At 36.2% G+C, this 20,619-nt stretch overlaps 1 protein-coding gene across 1 annotated transcript in view; it reads right to left on the bottom strand.

The window, feature by feature from the left end:
• Sgcg (sarcoglycan gamma) overlaps positions 1 to 20,619 on the bottom strand; it is an 80,223-nt gene that overhangs the window by 7,231 nt on the left and 52,373 nt on the right. Inside the window, exons 5-6 of the mRNA XM_026394928.2 lie at positions 15,093 to 15,212; positions 4,301 to 4,373 (exon numbers count right to left, since the gene is read on the bottom strand). Coding sequence (XP_026250713.2) covers positions 4,301 to 4,373; positions 15,093 to 15,212 — 193 coding nt within the window. The remainder of the gene's footprint in view (positions 1 to 4,300; positions 4,374 to 15,092; positions 15,213 to 20,619) is intronic.

Raw genomic sequence — 20,619 nt, 5'->3', positions numbered from 1 at the left:
CTATGAGTCAGATTCCTGCTCAGTTCTGCATGAGGACATGTTAATCACTTAAGGAGTACCTAAAACCTGGTAGTCCTAAATTTTTTCCTAATCTATCTCACCCCCCTTCAAGTGAAAGACATCAAGATAAGAGTAACTAAGTTATTTTCAAGATTTGCAGGGTCATTTATCTGCCAGCTTTTACGACGTTCTGTCACAGACCCCCTGGAGTGGCACCTATACTGGTGACATATAATTTATTGATTCCAGTCATTGCTCTTTTTAAAATTTATTTTTATTTTTATTTTTAATTGGTTGTTCAAAACATTACAATGCTCTTGACATATCAAATTTCATACATTTGATTCAAGTGGGTTATGAACTCCCATTTTTACCACCTATACAGATTGCAGATTCACATTGGTTACACATCCACGTTTATACATACTGCCATACTAGTGTCTATTGTATTTTGCTGCCTTTCCTATTCCCTTCTTCTACCCCCTCTCCTCCCATCTTCTCTCTCTGCCCCATCTACTGTAATTCATTTCTCTCTCTTGTTTTTTGGTGGCGGGAGGGGAGGGGGTATAGGAAGGGAATAGGAAAGGCAGCAAAATACAACAGACACTAGTATGGCAGTATGTATAAACGTGGATGTGTAACCAATGTGAATCTGCAATCTGTATAGGTGGTAAAAATGGGAGTTCATAACCCACTTGAATCAAATGTATGAAATATGATGTGTCAAGAGCATTGTAATGTTTTGACTGGCTCTAGCTCAGCGGTTCCTTTGACACAGAATTTACAACCAGTCATTGCTCTTCACCTGCAGTCATCTTGGATTCCAGAACAACAGAGCCCAGTAGAGCACCATGATGAGAGTACCACCCCTCAAAGGAGAGCAGTTTCCCACAACAGGAACTGAGACTGCCCCAACACAAAGACATGAGGAGTGCTTAAGGAGGTGGAAATGCCAATCACGATGATTTGAACATTCTACACTGTGTATATATATGAATTGAATTATCACATTGGACCCCACAATTAAATATCATTAAAAGAAATAATTGCAGTGGAAATACTACAAATATTTCAAAATCCTTGTCATTTCCACTTACTTTATACATCAGTTATTTAATGAATTCATGTTTAGTTTTTGAACCATGCTTATTTTTTTTCATTATGTCTTTACTAGTGACACCTAATTTAATTGATTATACTGGTGACATATGATTTAATTGATTCTAGACGTAGGACTGCTGGGGATGACTCTATTGGACACAACTGTTTCATAGGACCAGGACTTAGGAGTTATCTCAACTCAGGCTTTTCATGCACACTGAGCTGTCGCTTGGCATCTCAATCCCTGTATCCCCATTAGAGTCCCAGCCCCTAGTCTCTGGAATTTCCCAAGGGTACCTTGGTTTAGCTTCCCATCTGCTCTGACCATGAGCTTCTTCTTTATTACTGGGACCTGGGAAATATTCTTTTTTTGCTTCTAGTTGAGTTTAATGTCTGTAAACTCTGATTAAATAAGCGTCAGTATTTACAAGTATTTGCAAAAGCGCCAATGTTTCCATGTTTGATCATTTATTTATCTGATGAAGACTCTGTAGTAGACATTATTCCCAGAAGTTTACACATACTAACTTGGTTGACATCACATCCCTATGTGGTTGCAGAGGATTTAAATGCTTTCTTCTCTGGGATGTCACTTCAGATCACTCTGGGAGGTTTTATGTTCATCCTTCTGTACCCTTACTATAATTTGCACTTTTATCAGAGCAACTAATTAAACTCTCAAATTTGTATTCATGTTTCTTTTCCAAATTGATTGTTAAATCACTAAGATAAAAAACAATGTCTTTGATTCCATACAACTAGGACTTATTATAGATTCTGGTATCTAAATATTTCAATATATTTTTGCTGATGTTTTTGAAAAGAATAAATTATATTATGTATGAATGAAAGCCAGCTTTAAAGTAACATCAGAGTTTCTATTTACCTGTGAATGATTTCTCCACAGGTCATATAAATCTAGCTTCCATACAAGTTGTTCATTTTTTATTCAAGAATAATAATAACTATCTTCTTTCTACGACTAACATTGAGCAAACAAACTTTAAATTGTAATAAATCCATATATTTCAGAAACCTATTTATAAATGCAGTGTGATCTAAACCTTCCAAAAATCATATTAAATATTTTATTAGGTCAATTAGGATATTTTGGAATCTTTTTCAGCTACTCATGCAGGAATAGTAATGCAACTGGATACAGAAATAAAAAAGTGAAACAGTTTAAGAGTTTGCAGAAGAAAATAAGACCATCATACAATCAATCATGGAAAACTGATAATAAATAAAAGAACAAATCTCAAGGGTCTATTTGGGTGCTGGGCACAGTGATTAGGATATACATGGGCTCTAGAACTGGATCTGAATTTGAACTATGGAACAACTACATCTTTAGTTTTGTAACTTAGAACATGGTACTACCTTGATCTCATTTTCTTCCTTTACAAAATGGGGATAATACTGTTTACATTTTGAGGCTGGGTTGATGATTAAATGAGATACATTATGTGAAAGCCCCAGGCATAGTTACTGGCAGTCACAGGCATTCAATAAATTAGTTAATACCTTCCATTCTTACCAATGCCTCAAGTAATTCCTTGCAACATCAAGGAATATATCAAGGAATACTCAAGTAATTCCTGAGTATTTGCTCAGTCTCTTTGGTTATAACACTTGGATTATATAATTTTATGTATCACCTTTTAGAAAGCAATGGGATATTCTTTTGTCTTCTTTCTAAATAAGAGTGTGGTAAAAGCTAGCAGGTTTATGTCCTAATGGGAAAACATAGAGGAATTAATTTTGAGAGCTACATATTTTAACATTTATTTTAAAAAGTGCTTTAACATCTCCAAAAGTTGTATTATTTTGCTATTTCAAAATAGTGTTAATGGGATTACTTTTAAAGATATTGAATGATTTTCCTGTCTTCAGAAAGTAAAATATTTTCTTCCCTAACTATAATAGTTCTTTAATATCAATCTTATGGTCCTTTATAAAAATTAATGAACGTTGGAGTACTTTAATTATAGCCACACTTTATTTTTATGTTACAAATGTTCTGTAAGGGATATGATAAATTGAAGTTCTATTTGCCTTTAATATTGATTTCAATATTAAATAAAAGGAAAAAAGTTTGAATTTCCTAACTCCTATTAGTGTGAATACCTATTTAGTATAATAACAATAATAAAAATGATGGGGATTAGTATTAATATTTAAAATACCAATTGGATGAAAAAAAATCTCAAAAAATTAGTTTGACCAAGGCTACCTGGGTGGTCCATGTAAATCTGGGATCCCTACTGTACCTTATTTTCCCTATTGTACATAACAGATTATAATATGCTAATTGTCCTGTATATACTTCAACTTTTAAAAGTGATTTACAGTGATATATTGGACTTAAAGATCATTTATTTTAAAGGCTATTATTTGGTTTTTGACATGAAACACATATATTATTGGAATCGACATTACCATGTGACAGTCAGTAGTCTGGGAGAGGTGAAATACACACTGGCACACAGACTCTGAAGGTGAGGAAAAAAATCAAAGTAAACTCACATTTTTAAGAATGCCTTTGGCAAATTTCAAAGTCCATGTATGGGCACCATTCTCTTCCACTAAAAGGAAGAGAAAATATTTTGCCTTGGTTGCAGATGGTGTTGAGATGGATGGTATAGCAAGAGAGGCCCTCCAGCCAGTTGGAACAACTTGTGAGAAAGTATGGGGTGGAGGGCATGGCAGCCACTCAAGTCTGGGAGGGCACATAAGAAAGAGACAGCTGCCAGGCACAGCCTAGAGCACAAAAGGCCATGAGTACCCCCTGCAGGGCTTCTAAATTTTCCTATGGTTGAAGCAGAATCAATGAAGTATTTTTAAATAGTTTGCAATGAGCAAAGTCACTCTGATACCAATGTGAAGGGCAACTGGAGAGGAATAGGCTGGAGGGAGGAGTAAGCTGTTGGAATAGTGCAGAGCCTGAGGCAAAGCAGTGGGGACAGGGAGAGTGAAGAGGCCTGGAACTCAGAGAAAAGAGTCGTGTGTAATCAATAGAACTTGTGTCTTGTTTTGGAGTTCAATTAATAATGACTGGTTAAGTGCAAAAAATCAATGAAAACAAAGTCAACTAATGCAGTAAGAAATAATCTGGTAACAACTGCTGACATATTATTGTACCACATACCCAGTTATCTTCTGTAAGAGTTTGTTTAAATTGGAAAAAAAAAATTCTTACCTAAGGTCTTGAAATGGGTCGGCTCTGACAAGGGGTGTCTCCACCGAGTGTTCAAAAAGAGCTCCTTCAGGCCCTGAAAAAAAAAAAACCAAAGATGTGTTCAGAACCAAAGCAAAATTAAATGGCAAAATTAAGAAATAAAACTTTCATTCGACACAGGTTGAGCATCCCTAATCTGGAAATCCAAAATACTCCAAAATCTGAAACTTTTTGAGCACTGACATTGGTGTCACAAGTGGAAATGTCTACACTGGACCTTATGTGAGAGGTCACATGCAAATCGTATAATGTTACCTTCAGGCTATGTGTTTAAGGAATATATGAAACAAACAAACAAACAAAAAATGTGTCTTCAGACTTGGCTCCCATCCCCCAGATTTCTCATCATGTATTAATTTTTTTTTTTTAAAATCTGAAACATTTCTGGGCCTAAGCACTTTGGATAAGGGACACTCAATCTGTAGATTTTGTTGTTTGTTGCTGAATTTGTACAGATGTTTCAGTCACAGAAAAAAAAAAAGGCACAACTTCTTCTTTACTTTTCTAGACTACAACAACATCCTATCAATGAAATGTGATTTTCAAAATGATTCAAAATCAGTGGGTTTATTTTTAAACTAGAGTATGGCACCTGTATCAAAATGAAAAGAAATAATTCCTGTTAAAAAATGCATTTGCATTTATGTTGTAGGCAACGATAAGTTAACTAATTATCTAGATTTTATGTGTAAAAGTTGTGTTGTGCATTTATTTCTAATGCATAGAATAATTAAAAATTAAATATTCAAAGTAGACCTGCTAATTTCTAGCAATTGGTACATTACCATTTTCATTAGTTTAAGAACTAATTGCATGCCAGACATTCTGTCATTTGGGGTGCAGAGATATTCAGTTGAAAATGACACACTGTTATGTCCTAACTTGTTTAATACTTTGAGCCTTATGAAGTAGATAATATTTTCCCAACAAGGAAACTGAGGAACAGAGAGGTTAATTTGATTTCCTAGGTTAAGACAGTTAAATGCAGAGTTGTAATTTGAATTTAAAGCCCACATTTTAATCTATAAGCTGTTGGATTTCTCATACAAAAATAAACTATAGATGTTTGATAGAAAGCAATGTGCCAGGAGCAAAGTACAGCACAGTTATTTTGGTGGTCATTGGCAGGGAAGAATTACTTTACAAGAGCTGGAAAGACTTGATATGAAAAAAAAAACATTTAGTCTGAATCTTAAAGGGCATGGACATTTATGAATGTATGTAGCTCATGGGCAAGGACTGCAAGATAAACTGTAATCTGGGGCAGGAAAGTGTTATGAGTGCACATCATGGAAATGTAAAAGATCCAAGATGTAAATGCAATTTCATTGTTCATCTAAAATATTTCTCCTCTTGAATTTTATGGATAGACATGTCTGCATGCACCTGTCATGATTTACCTTGGTGGCGGGAGCCTGGCTCAGGCCCTACCCCTAGTTCAGGCCCTGCCCATCTCAGGCTTCCTCTGGTTTAGGCCCCTCCCTGTTCTTGGGCTGCTGCTGTAGTTCACAAGTAATTTTATCTCCCTCTTGATTCCACAGGGATCTCAGAACTCATCCTCACATGGTACAGACTTTCTTCTATAGGAAACCCTGCAACAATTAAAATGTTTATTTTCTAATCTATCATTGTACTGGTTTTGATATTGGGCATGCAAAAACAAATGCATTTGTGAAAGTTTCCTGGACTAGGTTGAGAAATTATCCTGGGCTAAAGGTCTCAGCAGCAGCCCTTGCTAATTTAAAGATTCCTGATACCTTCACTTTTCTTTTTTCTATGATGGGGACCAAACCCAGGGCCTTACACGTGTTAGGCAAGCACTCTATCACTGAGCTACACTCCCAGCCCCCAAAACCTTCATGTTTTCTCCACAATAGTACTAACTATATTAGCTTTGCTATTATAATTACTATTTTCTTTGTGATTTTACTTAAATGTGAAGACATGACAAAATATCACATTGAAAGCTCTCATTTAAGAAATAATAGCTTATGGTACGTAAGTAAAAGAGATTTAAATCAGCACAAAATGAAATTTTAAAATTACAACCAGATTTAGTAGCATGATTTACATAAAAACTAGCATCAGCTGAAATAAAGGAACACATAAATGAAGGTTAATGGTTCATGAAAATTATAATTAATGCAAATTATATTCAGATGAGAAACAGATCCCAGTATATTCTATAACAAGTCACATCTCTTTAAAGTACCACTTAAGCAAACCTAAATGATAATGGGGACCATTATGTAAAGTAAGGCTATACTAAGCATTGGAGTTTCCACAATGAATTGTGCCAATCAAATTTTATAGTACAACGTTTGGTTCTCCTGAGTGTAGACTACATTTTGTGTTTGGTGGAGGCAGAAAATAATTTAACTCAGGAATTTGTATGATATTTGTACATCCTCTTTATTTTTTTTCTTTCCTCTGCTTCTTCTGATTTGCAAGATATAAAAGAAAAAGTAAAGAACACCACAAATCAATCATTAGGCAGAGATATGCTAAGCATAGTTTTATATGAGAAGCAGATTTTTGTGTGGTTTAAATATCATCGTTGAGACATGAACAGTGCTTTGTTATGAGAGACCTAGGATGAGCTTTACAAATACAGATGGTCCCCAACTTAGGATGGTTCTTTGTATAATTGTTTAAATTTATGCTGGAGTGAAAGCAATATACATTTGGTAAAATCAGTACTTGAATTTTGTTCTTCCTAGAATCATGATATGTGGCCCCATGCTCTCTTGAGATGTTGGGCAGTGGCAATAAGCTGCAGCTTCTGGTCAGGCCTGTGATCACACGGTTACTGTGTGTAAAATAGGCTGGATGTTAGATGATGTGGACTAGCTGTAGACTCATTTAATTGTTCTGATCACTTTTCAGGTAAGCTAAATTAATCTGGGAAGCTCGGTAGGTTAGATGCATTGAAAACATTTAATTTGTAATATTTCCAACTTATGATGGGTTTATTGGAATATATTGTAAGTCAAGGAACATATATAATTCAAAAAATAATTTCTTTCCATAACTAAGTAATAGAAATGAAAGGAATATGGACCTTAAACTCTTATGTCATTTTTTATCTATTTTTATATAAACAAAAAAGAAGTGTCAAAACATTTTAATCTCTACAAAAATATACCCTTTGTAAAACCAAACTGGAAACTGTAGTGTATTTCAATTGCACAAGCAATTTTTTTCCTGGAGTAGGGATTGAACTCAAGGCTTTGTCTACCACTGATCTACACCCTCAGGCAATTTTTATTTGAGGATAGCTTCAATTCTTTTCCCCCTAAAAGCTGAAATTATTCAGTGTCAGTGGCACTATTTTTCAAAGAAATATAACTCAATAATGGGTTTTTACATACATTGCTTTGAAATTTAAAATTTTCGTTACTTCTGATACGATCATAATTAGTGATATTGTCACATGATGGTAATGTACATATAGGCAGATATACAACCTTTAAATAAGAGCAGCAGTTTCTCTATCACTAAAATTGTAAATGCCCCCATTATATGATCTTAATTATGTCATTACCATTTAGCCTCAAAGTATATATACTCCTCAGAACCTATTTGCATATAATAAAATGAATTTCCTTGCATGACTTCATAAAATGATTCTCAATAAGTGGTTTTTCATCGTCAATGTAAATATATTTCCTTTATTTTTGCACTCCAATTTCAATATTCCCAAACAAAATTTGATCAAAAATATAATTGGCAAAACACTTGTTCCTTGTAGAAAATAAAACACATTTATTTGAGATCATATAACCTAAATTTTATGTAGGAAAAAGAATTCTACTATAAGATAGATGACATTAGTTAACCCATGCATTAAAGTAATTCTCTTTAAAATGTGTATTGTTAATTCTGGAAAGTACAACCTAAAATGAAAAAAAAAGTACAAAAGACAAATCCTTGTCTTTATAATGCTAACTTCTTAATTTTTTAAAAGAATATGTCACCGAGATTAGACATGATAGATGGTCTGGTCATTTCTACAGGGAAGTCGTAGTATCTATATAACATCATTCTTCTCTTCTGGATTCTAGAACATTTTATGATAAATGACACTCATGTGGAGCTCTGTATGTAGTAAGACTGTGGCAGAAGATGTTTTGAAATGGTGGTGAAAGCAGGTGAAACATTCATGTAATAGTGTCCAGCAATCAGGGAGTTCATGGTCAGAACCCAACTGGGGGGGAAATGGCTCCTGTTTGCTCCATTCCTCCTAACATGCTGCTATTTCTAGGTTCTTTCAGTTACAGGGAAAAAAACAACAACCCAGAATTTATTATTAATAATTCTATTCAAATAGTAGGTAATATCCACTCAGATTTTTGTATCTAAACTGATAACTATTGAGGTTCATGCCACATATTCACTGAACACTTCATGGACTGATACGGGCTTTTCAGTTGAAACAAAATAATACCATTGCCCGCCTCAGTGCCAAACTTCCACATAAACGCTCTACTACCTCCCATTCTACTCACATTATAACCTTTTCAGCCATCTCTGGCCTTTCATAAAAACGCTCTTGTCCAGATAGCAGTGACTTCCATGATGATATACCCAAGGACAGTTTCTGTCATTTTCTTTTGGTTCCACATTCTGGGAGCATGGCCTCTACTGGTACCAGGAACACGGCTACCAAGATATCCCTTCCACCACACTGTCTCCCCTTTTCACTCCCCCACCCCCCACGGCTCTCTTCTTTATGGCCTCTAATGTCGGCATTTTTTTAGAGCTCAATTGGTGCAGGAAGCTCCTTTGTATCTCCAGCCTCGACTTTTGCTCTGAGCAATAACTAGATCACATACCCAATAGCTACTAAACTGACACATCCACGTGGCTGTTTCATAAGTATCTTCAACTTACATACCTAAAATATGAAAAATTAATGCCTTCTGCTGTGCAAATGTATTCTTCTCCTCAGGCTTAGCCATTTTCCAGAGAGTAATGCCATTATCCAACAAAAAATATCATCTTCAATTCTCTCCTGGGTTATCTGCCACCCATTTGATCTACTGACAAGCTCTACATGTCAGATTTTAATTTGGAGGAATTCACTTCCCTCTATACCACTGCTACCATCTAGGCAGGTCACCATCATGGATTGTTTGTACTACAATTAATGTCACCCTGTCTTAATGCTTTAATTCTTGCCTTCAAACAATCTATCCACCCTGGCAATGATTAGATGGATCTTAAAATGTTTGATAACTCAAGGGGTATGCGATTCAAAACAGTTCAATGTTTTTTCATTGCATTTGAACAAATCCCACATCTCTATAATGACCAACAAGTCCTTCCATGATCTGATCCCTTTCTGTCTTCCCTCACATCAGGCTTATTTCAAACTCAAACTCCATATGATTAAAACATAAAGACCATGAAATAATTATTACATAGATAAACTCTAATAGAGAAGCTATCAAAATGAATATGAATGTCTTCAAACTGTTTTAGATTGGGTTCACAAAATAAAATCGAGCTAAATGCCCTTACAAGAGAAATGCAAGCAATTGAAGATGAGGAGAATTCTAGGCTAGAAGTATAACATAGAGACCATTTCACCACTGAGGTCTTCTCATAGATATTTAGATGGAAGTAATTACAGAGGAAGGTGATGCTTGGAGCTGATAGAACCATTTTGCATTCACAGAGGAATGTCAAAATAGTTCCGAGAGAAAAACATGGAATCAATAAATTACTCAGCCAGGAGCTACCCTTTCCAGACTTCTTGAGGCAACGTATGGCCTTATAGTTTGAGCCCTTTTTAATTGGATCCTGTGGCAGGAGGTTCATCAGCTGTCCACAGGCTGCATCTCAAAGTTTCTGGTTATCTTGGATATAGGCTTGAAGGATATGGTGATCTTTAAGAACCTTCCAGATGTCTGCCTTCATGTCTCTTTATGGGACCAGGACCTATCCATGCTTATTTTCACTTCTTCAGCCGTTGAAATCTTCCTTCTGTAGGTCTGCTTTTGTTAGTCGTAAAGAATTTGTGGGAGACTCCAGCATTTCTACAGGATCACTTTGACTTAATGTAATCCTGCTCATCTGCTCAGAAAGACATAAAGAAGTTGCACTGAGCCTATCACTATAGCTTATTGTGGTGGGAATTGGATACTATTACAGGACCTTCTTATTTTAAACTTAATGATGAGGAACAGAATCAGCCTACCAAATTATTATCAAGGTGCTAAAAAATACACTTGGGTAGCCTAACAATTTATCATCTGGCTGAAGTCATTTATGGCAATGGTATGGAATATTTCCTTTTGAAGACAAAATTTTGATGTTATTCCTAGAATATGCTCTGTAACTGGGGTTAGGAAGAGAGGCACACTAACTTTGTCACTTGGCAACCAATTCTATTTTGAAGGGGGGATGAAGCCTAGGTTAATCCAACTGAGCTGGCGAAAGTATTTAATTTTCTCTATACATCTTACTTTAAAAACTATTCTGTAGCTTCCTAGTTGACTAAGTCTATGGCAGGTATTTACGAATTAACAAGGAGTTTCATCTTTTTCTTTGGTATTACTTGAATAACAGAGACAAATACAATGGCAAGAAAATGTTTCTGAGTCCAGTGAGGATTTACTATGAGTTAGAAGTTCAGAGCGCACTGTGTTAAATTTAGAGCACTTGACCCCTCCCTTGCAGCCTCATGCTGAGAGCAGCTGTGCCGATGAGGAAAGTGAAGCAAAGTGTTCCATTTCCTTCCCAACCCCCACAGTGAGGCTCTCTCTCCTCTCCTACTGCTCCTCTTTCCTTGGCTGTCACCTGTTGCTACTTTTGCAGATCTGAGAAAAATCCAAAGGCTCCTTAGAGTCAATCCACTTAAATAAGGATCAAACTCTCAGAAGAAGTAGTGGAGAAAAGTTTTTGTATGAGTTTATCTTGAGGGACTTAAGTTCATAAAAGCATTCTGTTATACTGAACAAAACTTGGTCATAATTGTAGGGACTGTGAAATTACATAAGTAAAAAATAAATCAAACTTTGTTTTGTTTGGTGCTATTTCCCACCATAGTTGGAATGGCATGAAGGATGCATTTTTTTTTTCTATTTCTGTGCTACTAATCATGACAAACTTAGCTGCTAGAAACCATAGAAACCATGCCCATTTGTTAGCCCCAGGTCCTGTAAGTCCCAGGTCCTACTCAATAGGTTTGGCTGAGTTTTAAGCTTGGGGTCTCTCTGGGTGGCAGCTGGAAAATGATCTCACCTGGAGGCTCCAGGCACGAGGCTGCTTCTCAGCTCATTTAGGTAGTTGGCAGAACTCAGTTCCCTGTGGTTGTAGGGCAGAGACTCTGTTTCCTTGCTGTCTGCCCTGGTCCTCTCTCAGCTTCCAGAGCCACAATCACCTTGACACAGAGCCCCCTCCATCTTCCTGAACAGCAGAGCAATGAATCCTGCTTGCTCTTGAATCTCTCCGGCTCTCCCTTCTGCTACCAGGCACAAAAACTCTCTGTTCCTGAAGGGTTCATGAAGTCTGATTAGGCCACCCGGATTATTTCCCTCTTGCCATGTAAATGACACAATCACAAGAGTGACATACTCATGGATTCCACTTTCACTCGCAGGGGAGGGAATCATACAAGGGCAAAGGTCATCCTGAGAATTCTACACAATACCACAGTGGCACGATGTGGCTTTGTTCACTTAATATCTAACGTTGGCAGTAAAACAATAATAGCCATATGGAGAGCGCCATCAGTCATCTCAAGGGTGAATATCAAACTGCAACATTAAAATGATCACTCCTGGAAGTAGTGCCTGTCAGGTCGTCATCCTTGTGGTTGATTCGTACCTACTTCTTCAGGGCTGGCAAGTCTAACTTTCCAGTTCTTCTTTAGTTGGTGGTTTTGTCAGTGATCACATCATTTCTACTCCAGTTTTGACTTCCTAGAACCCTGCATCTTAATGTGACAATCAATTTTTGTGGGATGCTACACAACATCCTACTACCAGTGATCCCTGGATACTGATGTTTGTAGTGTGAAGCACTGAGGGAACGTACTCACTCAAGGTCACATGCCTACTCACTGGAGCAGCTAGGATTGGACTCAGTCTGACCCTTAAAAAGTTAACCATTGATATATTTTTTTTTACCAATTATCTATTAATATCCATTCGTGCTCTATATTCTGCACGGAATGATAACCCTTATTTTTTCTTCTGATAAACTCGTACCCATCGTTCTAGAACTTCTTTTTCCTTGGGAAATATTTTCTGACCCAGTTTGTCTCTATTCCCATTACATCCTGGAAGAACTGACTCCTTTCTCTGGGTTGCTCCCAAATTCCTTTTTCCAGACATCCTTTATTGCACTTAACACAATATATCCAACAAGTTAACTCGTGTTTCCATCTCCCCAGCCCCAATCTAAGCATTGTTTACAATGGAATTTAGCTTAATTAGTAAACACTAAACAAATGCTAATGAATTCCAGAAAAACATTATAGATTTAGGGTAGACCAGAGATTCTCGGCTGAGGTTGATTTAACTCCCTTTCTCCCTGAAATTTTTGGCAGTGAATTGAAACATTTTTGCTTGTCATAAATGATGCAGTGAAGATGCAATTGGTATCTAGTATATAGGAGCTAAGAAACATTCTGCTGTTAAACATCCTGCAATGCTCAGAACTGTCCCCTTATCCACACCAAAAGCACCATCCAACTTGGAATGTTAATATTGTTATTGTTGAGAAAGGCTAAGCTACACAATACATAGAGAGTCAGACATCGGAGAGAAACAAGAAAAGTCAGAAATGTGGAATTTCTTGGTTTTCTTTAATTACAGGGGAAGCCAAGAACATATTGTTGAGCTGAGAAGAGGTAAGATCTGGTCACCCAGGTTGCCAAGGCAACAAGAACTTCATATTAGTATAATATCATAATGACAAGGAAGTTACATAGTCGGTAAAGTGGGGGTATATCTGTTCTAGTTTGCTTCACTGGAAAAAAACTGAGGATTTGGGGGAGAATTTTCTGCCTTGGACCAAAAAAAGAAAGAAAGAAGAAAAAGGCTTTGATTTATTTATTTTTAAAGGATAACTTGAGTGTATCTTCTAGAAAATGTCTACGTGTTGCTGACCTGTTGCTTTTTCCATTGACTCTGATCAAATTAGCATAGGGCAGTGGTTCTCAGAGTGTGGTCCCTGAAACTACAGCACCAGCATCATCTAAAGTGTGTTCAAACTGCAGATTCTCAAAACCATTCCAGACCTACTGAATCAGAAACTCTGGGGGTGAATATAATAAATATGAGTATAATATAACAAAACGTCAAGGTGGTTTTGATGCATGCATGCCGGTAATAAATAATATAGTTGCTCTCAGTTTTTCTCATCTGTTCCACTAATGATGTTATAGTCTGACATGAACTCTGGGCCGGGGAAAGTTGACTTTCCTAATTCTCTGTGAAGGATGGCGTGGGGCTGAGGCAGTGTAAGCTGATGTGTAGATTGTTTTTCCCGTGGATTCTATTGCTCTGTTCTGCAGTAATACTCTCCCCAGAACTCTGTTCTCCTTTGCACACATCAATCCATGTGATTCAGCAGTAATAGAAGAATAAAGATACTGTTAACAACCCACTCATAAAAGTGAGGAAACAGCCAACAAAGACAAAATAATTTCTTGAGGTCATGTAGCTAGTAGTTTTTGAGGTAGGAAGAGATTCTAGATCTGCAAAGGCTGTATTTCTTATATAGAAGCTCCTTGATTTGTGAGGAGTTATATCCCAGTAAACCCTTCATAAATAAAAATACTCAGTCAATACTATTAGCATATAGTGAACATCATAGTGTAGCAACAGAGTACACAGTGTCAGTTGATCGTCCTCGTGATCATGTGGATAGCTGGGAGCTCTGGTTACTGTGCTGCTCAGCATCACCAGAGAGGATCCGACTGCACACTGCTTCCCAGGGAGAGAAGTGGAACTTCAACCCAATATGTATTGCTTTCACCCCATCATACAACTGAAAGCCTGTAAGTAGAACTGTGTAGGTCAGCGACATCTGTACCGGGCAATAATCAATTTCCTTTAATACTCTTTCTAGTGTCATTCATCTTGTAATATCAGAGACATTAATGCCTAGAAAATACTGCAATATTACATAATACTGTATTAGGGCTGGATCTACTTTCTAGGTCAGAAACATCTCGTTTTCATTTGAGAGTTTGGTAATATTAATAAGAGAATAATGTTGCTATTGGTTTTCAGAATAAGAAAGAAAAGTATGGAATAGATTCAATAAGTATCTGATTGTTTATGCCTTCTACTATTTACAGAAGTTTAGCAAGTGAATTTAGAATATGTCCTGAAAACAATCTTTTCATTAAATTTCATCTTTTTGTTAAATGTGAGTACTATGAGAACTTATTCTACCTTTTATTCACCAAAAGTGTTTTCTTTCCTTTTTCTTTTTTTGTAGAAATGTAGGAAATCCAAATACCTGATATAATGGGAATAAAATTAACCTGAAAAACAGATAATTAAATTATACAAATGTTAGAGGAATATATGATAAGCCTTTGGGTTACACCAATTGGAAAGAGAGAAAGGGTAGAATGTGGTGGAAGCCAGGAGGGGGAAGAGATTTCACTCTCCTAGGAAAGGATTCAAACTATGTTTTCTTATCTAATAAAGAGTCCAGAATAAAGTTGCCAAAAATACAAATGCAGAAGTGCAATCCATGAGATATTGTCTTTCTCAGGGTTACTACATACCAGTCACCCGAAGTTTATCTGTGCCAACCACAACTTCCTTTTCATCAACAGTGAAGAGTGGCTTTCCATCTTTGGAGTTGATCTGAAACTGCTGACTCTGGACTTCTACCATTTTAGGACCTGAAGGATCAATTAAAACAGTTTATTATAAAGTATTTACCACAGGCAATGTTGAAATCCTTATTTTTTACTATGCCATGTCATCTAGTACCAAGTAACTAAACATTTAGGATTTGCTATCAATAGTTTTATTGATTCTGTGACTAAAGTTTGTAAGTCTTAAGCTTAAATCTATAATTGAAATTAATTTGTCAAGCACATGCTAATCAATATCAAATAGATGCATGACCATTTAAAAGATTTTTTGTTCATATTTATAACATTATAATATGATTCTTCTACTCGTAATTAAATTTGTATTTTTATTAACCAGCTGAGGGCTTTGTATTCTCAAGTGCAAGGTTTGTGAAAGACCATCTTACAAACTGCTCACTTGAGGGGACCAAGTTCACCCAGAAGACAGTCAACCTCGACTCTCTCCTTTGCCATCATTCTTAGAAGAGGGCTTGCCCTGCTCCAAACACTGCCATGCAAGAACTCCCTTGCATTTTTGCCCTTCTTCTGCTCTTAGGAAATTTTTGTCTTTTTCACGCCCTCTTTCTTTTCTGGTCCACTTTTCCTCCAACCTCAATCCCTTCACCTGGCTCTAGACCCACCAACTTCCAGCTCATTAATTTATTCCACAGATGACTAACTGGAGCCCACTGTGTGCTGGACACAGGAGACGCTGTGCCCTCGGGGTGGATTCCCTTATATTTAATTTTTTTTACCCCTCTCATGCCTATGCCCAACTATGAATGAACCCTGGGCACTCATTCTTGCATGTGTGTGAGTGTGAGTGTGTGTGTGTGTGTGTGTGTGTGTGTGTGTGTGTGTATTTCCCAATTTCTGTGCTTCCAGTCTTTCCAATCCAGGTATCACCATGGATCCTCTCTAGAACATAGTTTTATTATTTGCTTAAGAAACTGTAAGAATCCTCCAGTTATTTTATGCCCCTTTCATATTCTTGTCTATAAAAGGTAAGTTTATTGAGCAAGTATATTATATCTTATAAACTTTTTGTGTGTTCTCATGTTCTTCATAGTATTTATGAATATTTGGGGGTAGAAATGAAGTAAATCATTTAACTTAATGTATTAATTAGTCTTAGACATGATCATCAGAGTATTTTTATATAATTTTATTGATTCCTACTTCAAAACTCTCCAGTAATAAATAATAAATAAATGGTTTTGATAAGAGAAGTAGTTTTAATTGTAAACTCATTTCCCCCTATCTCCTGTTTTTTAAGGAAGCCTGATAATTGAATGTATTTTTCCTGCTCTAAGACTCATGGCCAGTATTTCTCATATCTGGGTCACTGATATATGTCTTACATATTTATTATATGAGGATGGATTTGTATTAAATGATAAATACAAACTTATCTGATATGAAATCAAGGAAAGAACTGTAATAATTTACACATTACAAGTTCACAGTTTTGGTTTTCAGAAGTTCTTATGACAACTCTAGGAAGTTCTGTTGAATGTCAGGGATTAAATTTAATTAATATTTTTTCTGAAATAATAATTTCCTATACATTGATAAATACCCATCAAATGAATCTAGCTGCTTATTATTTGAATGGCAAAACCATATAAACCCTTACTCAAAGAAAATGCAAGAAAGTTAATCTATTCCATTCAACTCATTTATTGCATACTTTTAAAGATCCCATGCTAAGAACTGTATAGATGAATAAGAAGTAACTCATAAATAAGAAGTAACTCATGACCTGTAGGAGTTCCTAGGCCACTAAAGAGAAAAGCATTAAGCCTAATGTCAGGACAGTCCGGTCAGTGCTGGATACAAGCATGGGCAGTGTTTGATAAGGGCCTTGAAAGGAATGCATCCTCCATCTTCTGAGATCAGAAACGGCCTCCAGGAAAAGATGAAGTCTGAGCTGACCTTGAAGGAGTGAGGAAAGGACACTGTAGTAGGAGAAACTGCCTGAGCAAAGGCATTTGGGAAAATAAAGTTTCATCTCCATTTCATTAAAGAAAATGTTGGCATCGGATGTTTAAATTTAAGTGTTTTCCACTTCAGAAAAAAAAATACTGTTCTCCAAGTAATAATAAACCCATGATTACTGAGTTTGTAGTTAATCTTATACCTTTCACTACCTTTCTACCAGTTTTTATGAATTCATTGGGTATTGATTAGATCTGGGCAAGTAATCATCTTTTGTAGAGAGATCTTAAGAAATAAAATTCTACCTTGTTGATAAAAAATGATTACTAGTATAATAATTTTAATGGAAGACTCTTATACAAACGAAGAAAAGTTAATAGTTTTATGATCTAATTAATTTTAGTGAAAATTCTTCCTTAACACCCAAAATGCTTCATTAGCAAACATTTTCCCCCTTGCAACATCTTTACTAAGATATCATCATTGAAAACCAAATATCAGAAAGTCCTTTAAAAAAAGAAATGTGTATTCTGTTGCTGAAAATATGGCATTATAAAGTACTGGACAAAACTATGATAAAGTTTGCTCTCTACTTTTTTGGTGTAATCTTGTTTTTATTTATAACATTATAATATAATTCTTCTACTCATAATTAAACTTGTATTCTTATTAACCAGCTGAGGGCTTTGTATTCTTAAGTGCAAGGTTTGTGAAAGACCATCTTACAATCTGCTCACTTATTTCATTTCACTTTATGTCTGACATTAATGATCCTTTAAAATAACCCAATAAAGTGAAATAACATAGAACCAGCCTTGAGAATTCTTTGAGCAGACAAAACCAGTTGATCCATGCAAGTGAAAAATAACTTATACTACTTTTTGTTAATGTATCTGACAATCATAAACACAACTTAAGTGGCTTTCCAAAAAGGGTGAAAGATGATCACTTCTAACCATCCTCTGCCATCTGGAAACCCGCCTCGTAATAGTCCAGCATTGTATAAGGTCTAACATCTTCACTGTTGCTCTAAATACTTAAGCCAGCCTGTAAGGCCAGCTTCTGAGCTTACTCTTATCACTTCCTGGTTGGGCAATTGTTTTTCATATGCACAATGCGCCTTTTAAACTTGATCTGATTTATTTTTGACACCTGTTTAGCCTGACCCAATTCTTGAGGCCAGTCCATTATATCCCTGCAATGTGAACTTGTGGACCCACATTGACTAGGCAGATGCTCCCAAGCTGTTCACAGGAATTGCCTTGGAAGAATTTCCTTTCCTTTTTCCTGACTTGCTTTGTTGAAGTTTGACCATCTGTCTTTGTTGCAAAATCTTGGCTGTGTTTCTCAGTCCTGATTCTCACTATGACTATAAATACCTCAAAAGGCCATGGCTCAGACCTGCCCCTGAAACTTTTTCCACTTTGGACCACCTTGGATAGGTCACCTTGCCTCATCTCATCTATTCCAAGTTTAAACTCAGTTCATCCCATCATTCCTCCATTTATTACAAATATTTATTGACTGTCTACTAAATCTATAATAGTAGCCTGAATTAAGAATTGTGGCATTAGCCAGATGAAAAAAAAACATGTTCAATATTTGAGTATTGTTTAATCATATTATTATATACACGAATTCCTTGCAACATTACAGAGCCATTCAAATAATGCCATGAAGATGTTTTATTAAATTGGAAAATGATGAATTTCTGGGTAGCTGAAGACAGTGGTGGCTCTGCAATAATCAACTTCCCCAAAATCTTCTCTCCAAACTATAAGGAATAGCTTTCCCAGCTATAAAAAATTCTACACAGACCACACCCTCAGCAGGATTTGAAGAGAAGCTGAAAAATAATGGAATCTAAGGAGAAAAATGTCCAAGTGCCAGGACCACAGCTGCGGAAACTCTTGCACCATTCTGGCCCATCACAGGCTTCCTGGGAGCCTGGGAGCACTGAGAAGCCTATGGGGAAAGCAGAGGAGCTGCATTTGTGAAGGGCTTACAAGAGATGGGCAAAGTAACTATAGAAATGGATGCAAAATAGAGCTGGGATAGAACTTGTGATATCAAGGTGCAATTCAAGTCAAAAGCATTAAACATGACAAAAAGGACTCTTTCAATGCTGAGATCAAGTGGATTAAAAAATAAGGAGATACAAGGTCTAAAAGCACTATCAACAAAGCAACTCTCACAGATGTATATTGAAGAATGAATATTGAAAGTACTTTAAGAAGCAAGTTTCACACGGATATACTTAAAGAAAAAGATAGCACAAGGGAAACTATAAACTACTATTATTCATGAATGTACAGCATTTGAAATGGTACCATAAGGAAACAGAATCTAACATTACATTAAGAAAGTAATATACCGTGACTAAGTGAGATTCATTCCAGGAATGCAAGATGGGTTATATAAGGAAATGATTAATATCATAATTAATATCATATATAATTAGTAATTCTAATAACAATAAATCACATTATCCCCATAGATGTTGGAAAAGTCTTTGCAAAATTCAACACACATTCATGATAAAAATCATTCAAGAAAATAAGCACTGAGAGATGCTTTCTTAACATGGTGAAGTATATGTACCTTAACCCTAAGGACAATGTATTATTTAATATAGAAAAGTCAAAAGCATTTCCACTAAGATTGGGAACAAGACAAGGATATCCATTATGTTTATTACTTCTCAACATTGGATTTACTATAGTTCTGATGTTGAGTGTCCGCTAAAGGTCCAATATAAAGGCTTGTCACCATGCTGGTGGTATAGGGACATTCTGGGGAACCTTTGAAAAGTGAGATCTAGTGGGAGGTCCTTAGGTCATGGAGACCTGATCTCTTGGTCCCTCTGCTTTCTGGTTCAAAAGTGAATGCTCACTCCAACATGCACTCCCACCATAATGTACCACCTTCACCCCAGGCCTAGTCCAACAAGGCTGCCTGATCTTGGACTTGAACCTTCAGAACCATGAGTAAAAATAAACCTCTTTTTACTTCATAAGTATCCTGTGTCAGGTATTTCATTATAGTAATAGTGGTATTAGTCAATGCAACTAACAAAGTAAATCAACTAGAGGCATATGATTGCACAGGAAAGTAAAATTACAGCTCACTGGCAGGTGATACGATAGTACATCTGGTAAACCCCAAAGATCCTGCTAAAACAACTAAAACAATTTTTTAAAACTCAGCAAAGTACCAGGATATAAGAATCAGCATACTTTTTTCCACTTATCATTATTTTATTTTTTATTGCTATAGTTATTCTACTTTATTAGTACTTATTCTTTTTCACATTTTTATTGGTACATTATAGTTGTACATAAGGATGGAATTTGTTGTTACAGATTAATACATGCACACAGCATAATCATATAATATGGTCACTATCACTCTCCAGCATTTCCCACCCCCTCCCCTGCCTCCCACACCTTGGTCCCTTTCCTCTACTGATCTCCCTTTGATTTTTAGGAGACCCATCCCCACCTTTCTTTTCCTT

The sequence above is a fragment of the Urocitellus parryii genome, chromosome 2 (genome assembly GCF_045843805.1).
Source record: "Urocitellus parryii isolate mUroPar1 chromosome 2, mUroPar1.hap1, whole genome shotgun sequence".
In the NCBI taxonomy this organism is placed as follows: Eukaryota; Metazoa; Chordata; class Mammalia; order Rodentia; family Sciuridae; genus Urocitellus; species Urocitellus parryii.
The sequence above is the reverse complement of the archived record's forward strand: the minus strand, read 5'-3'. Positions and strand labels throughout refer to the sequence as shown.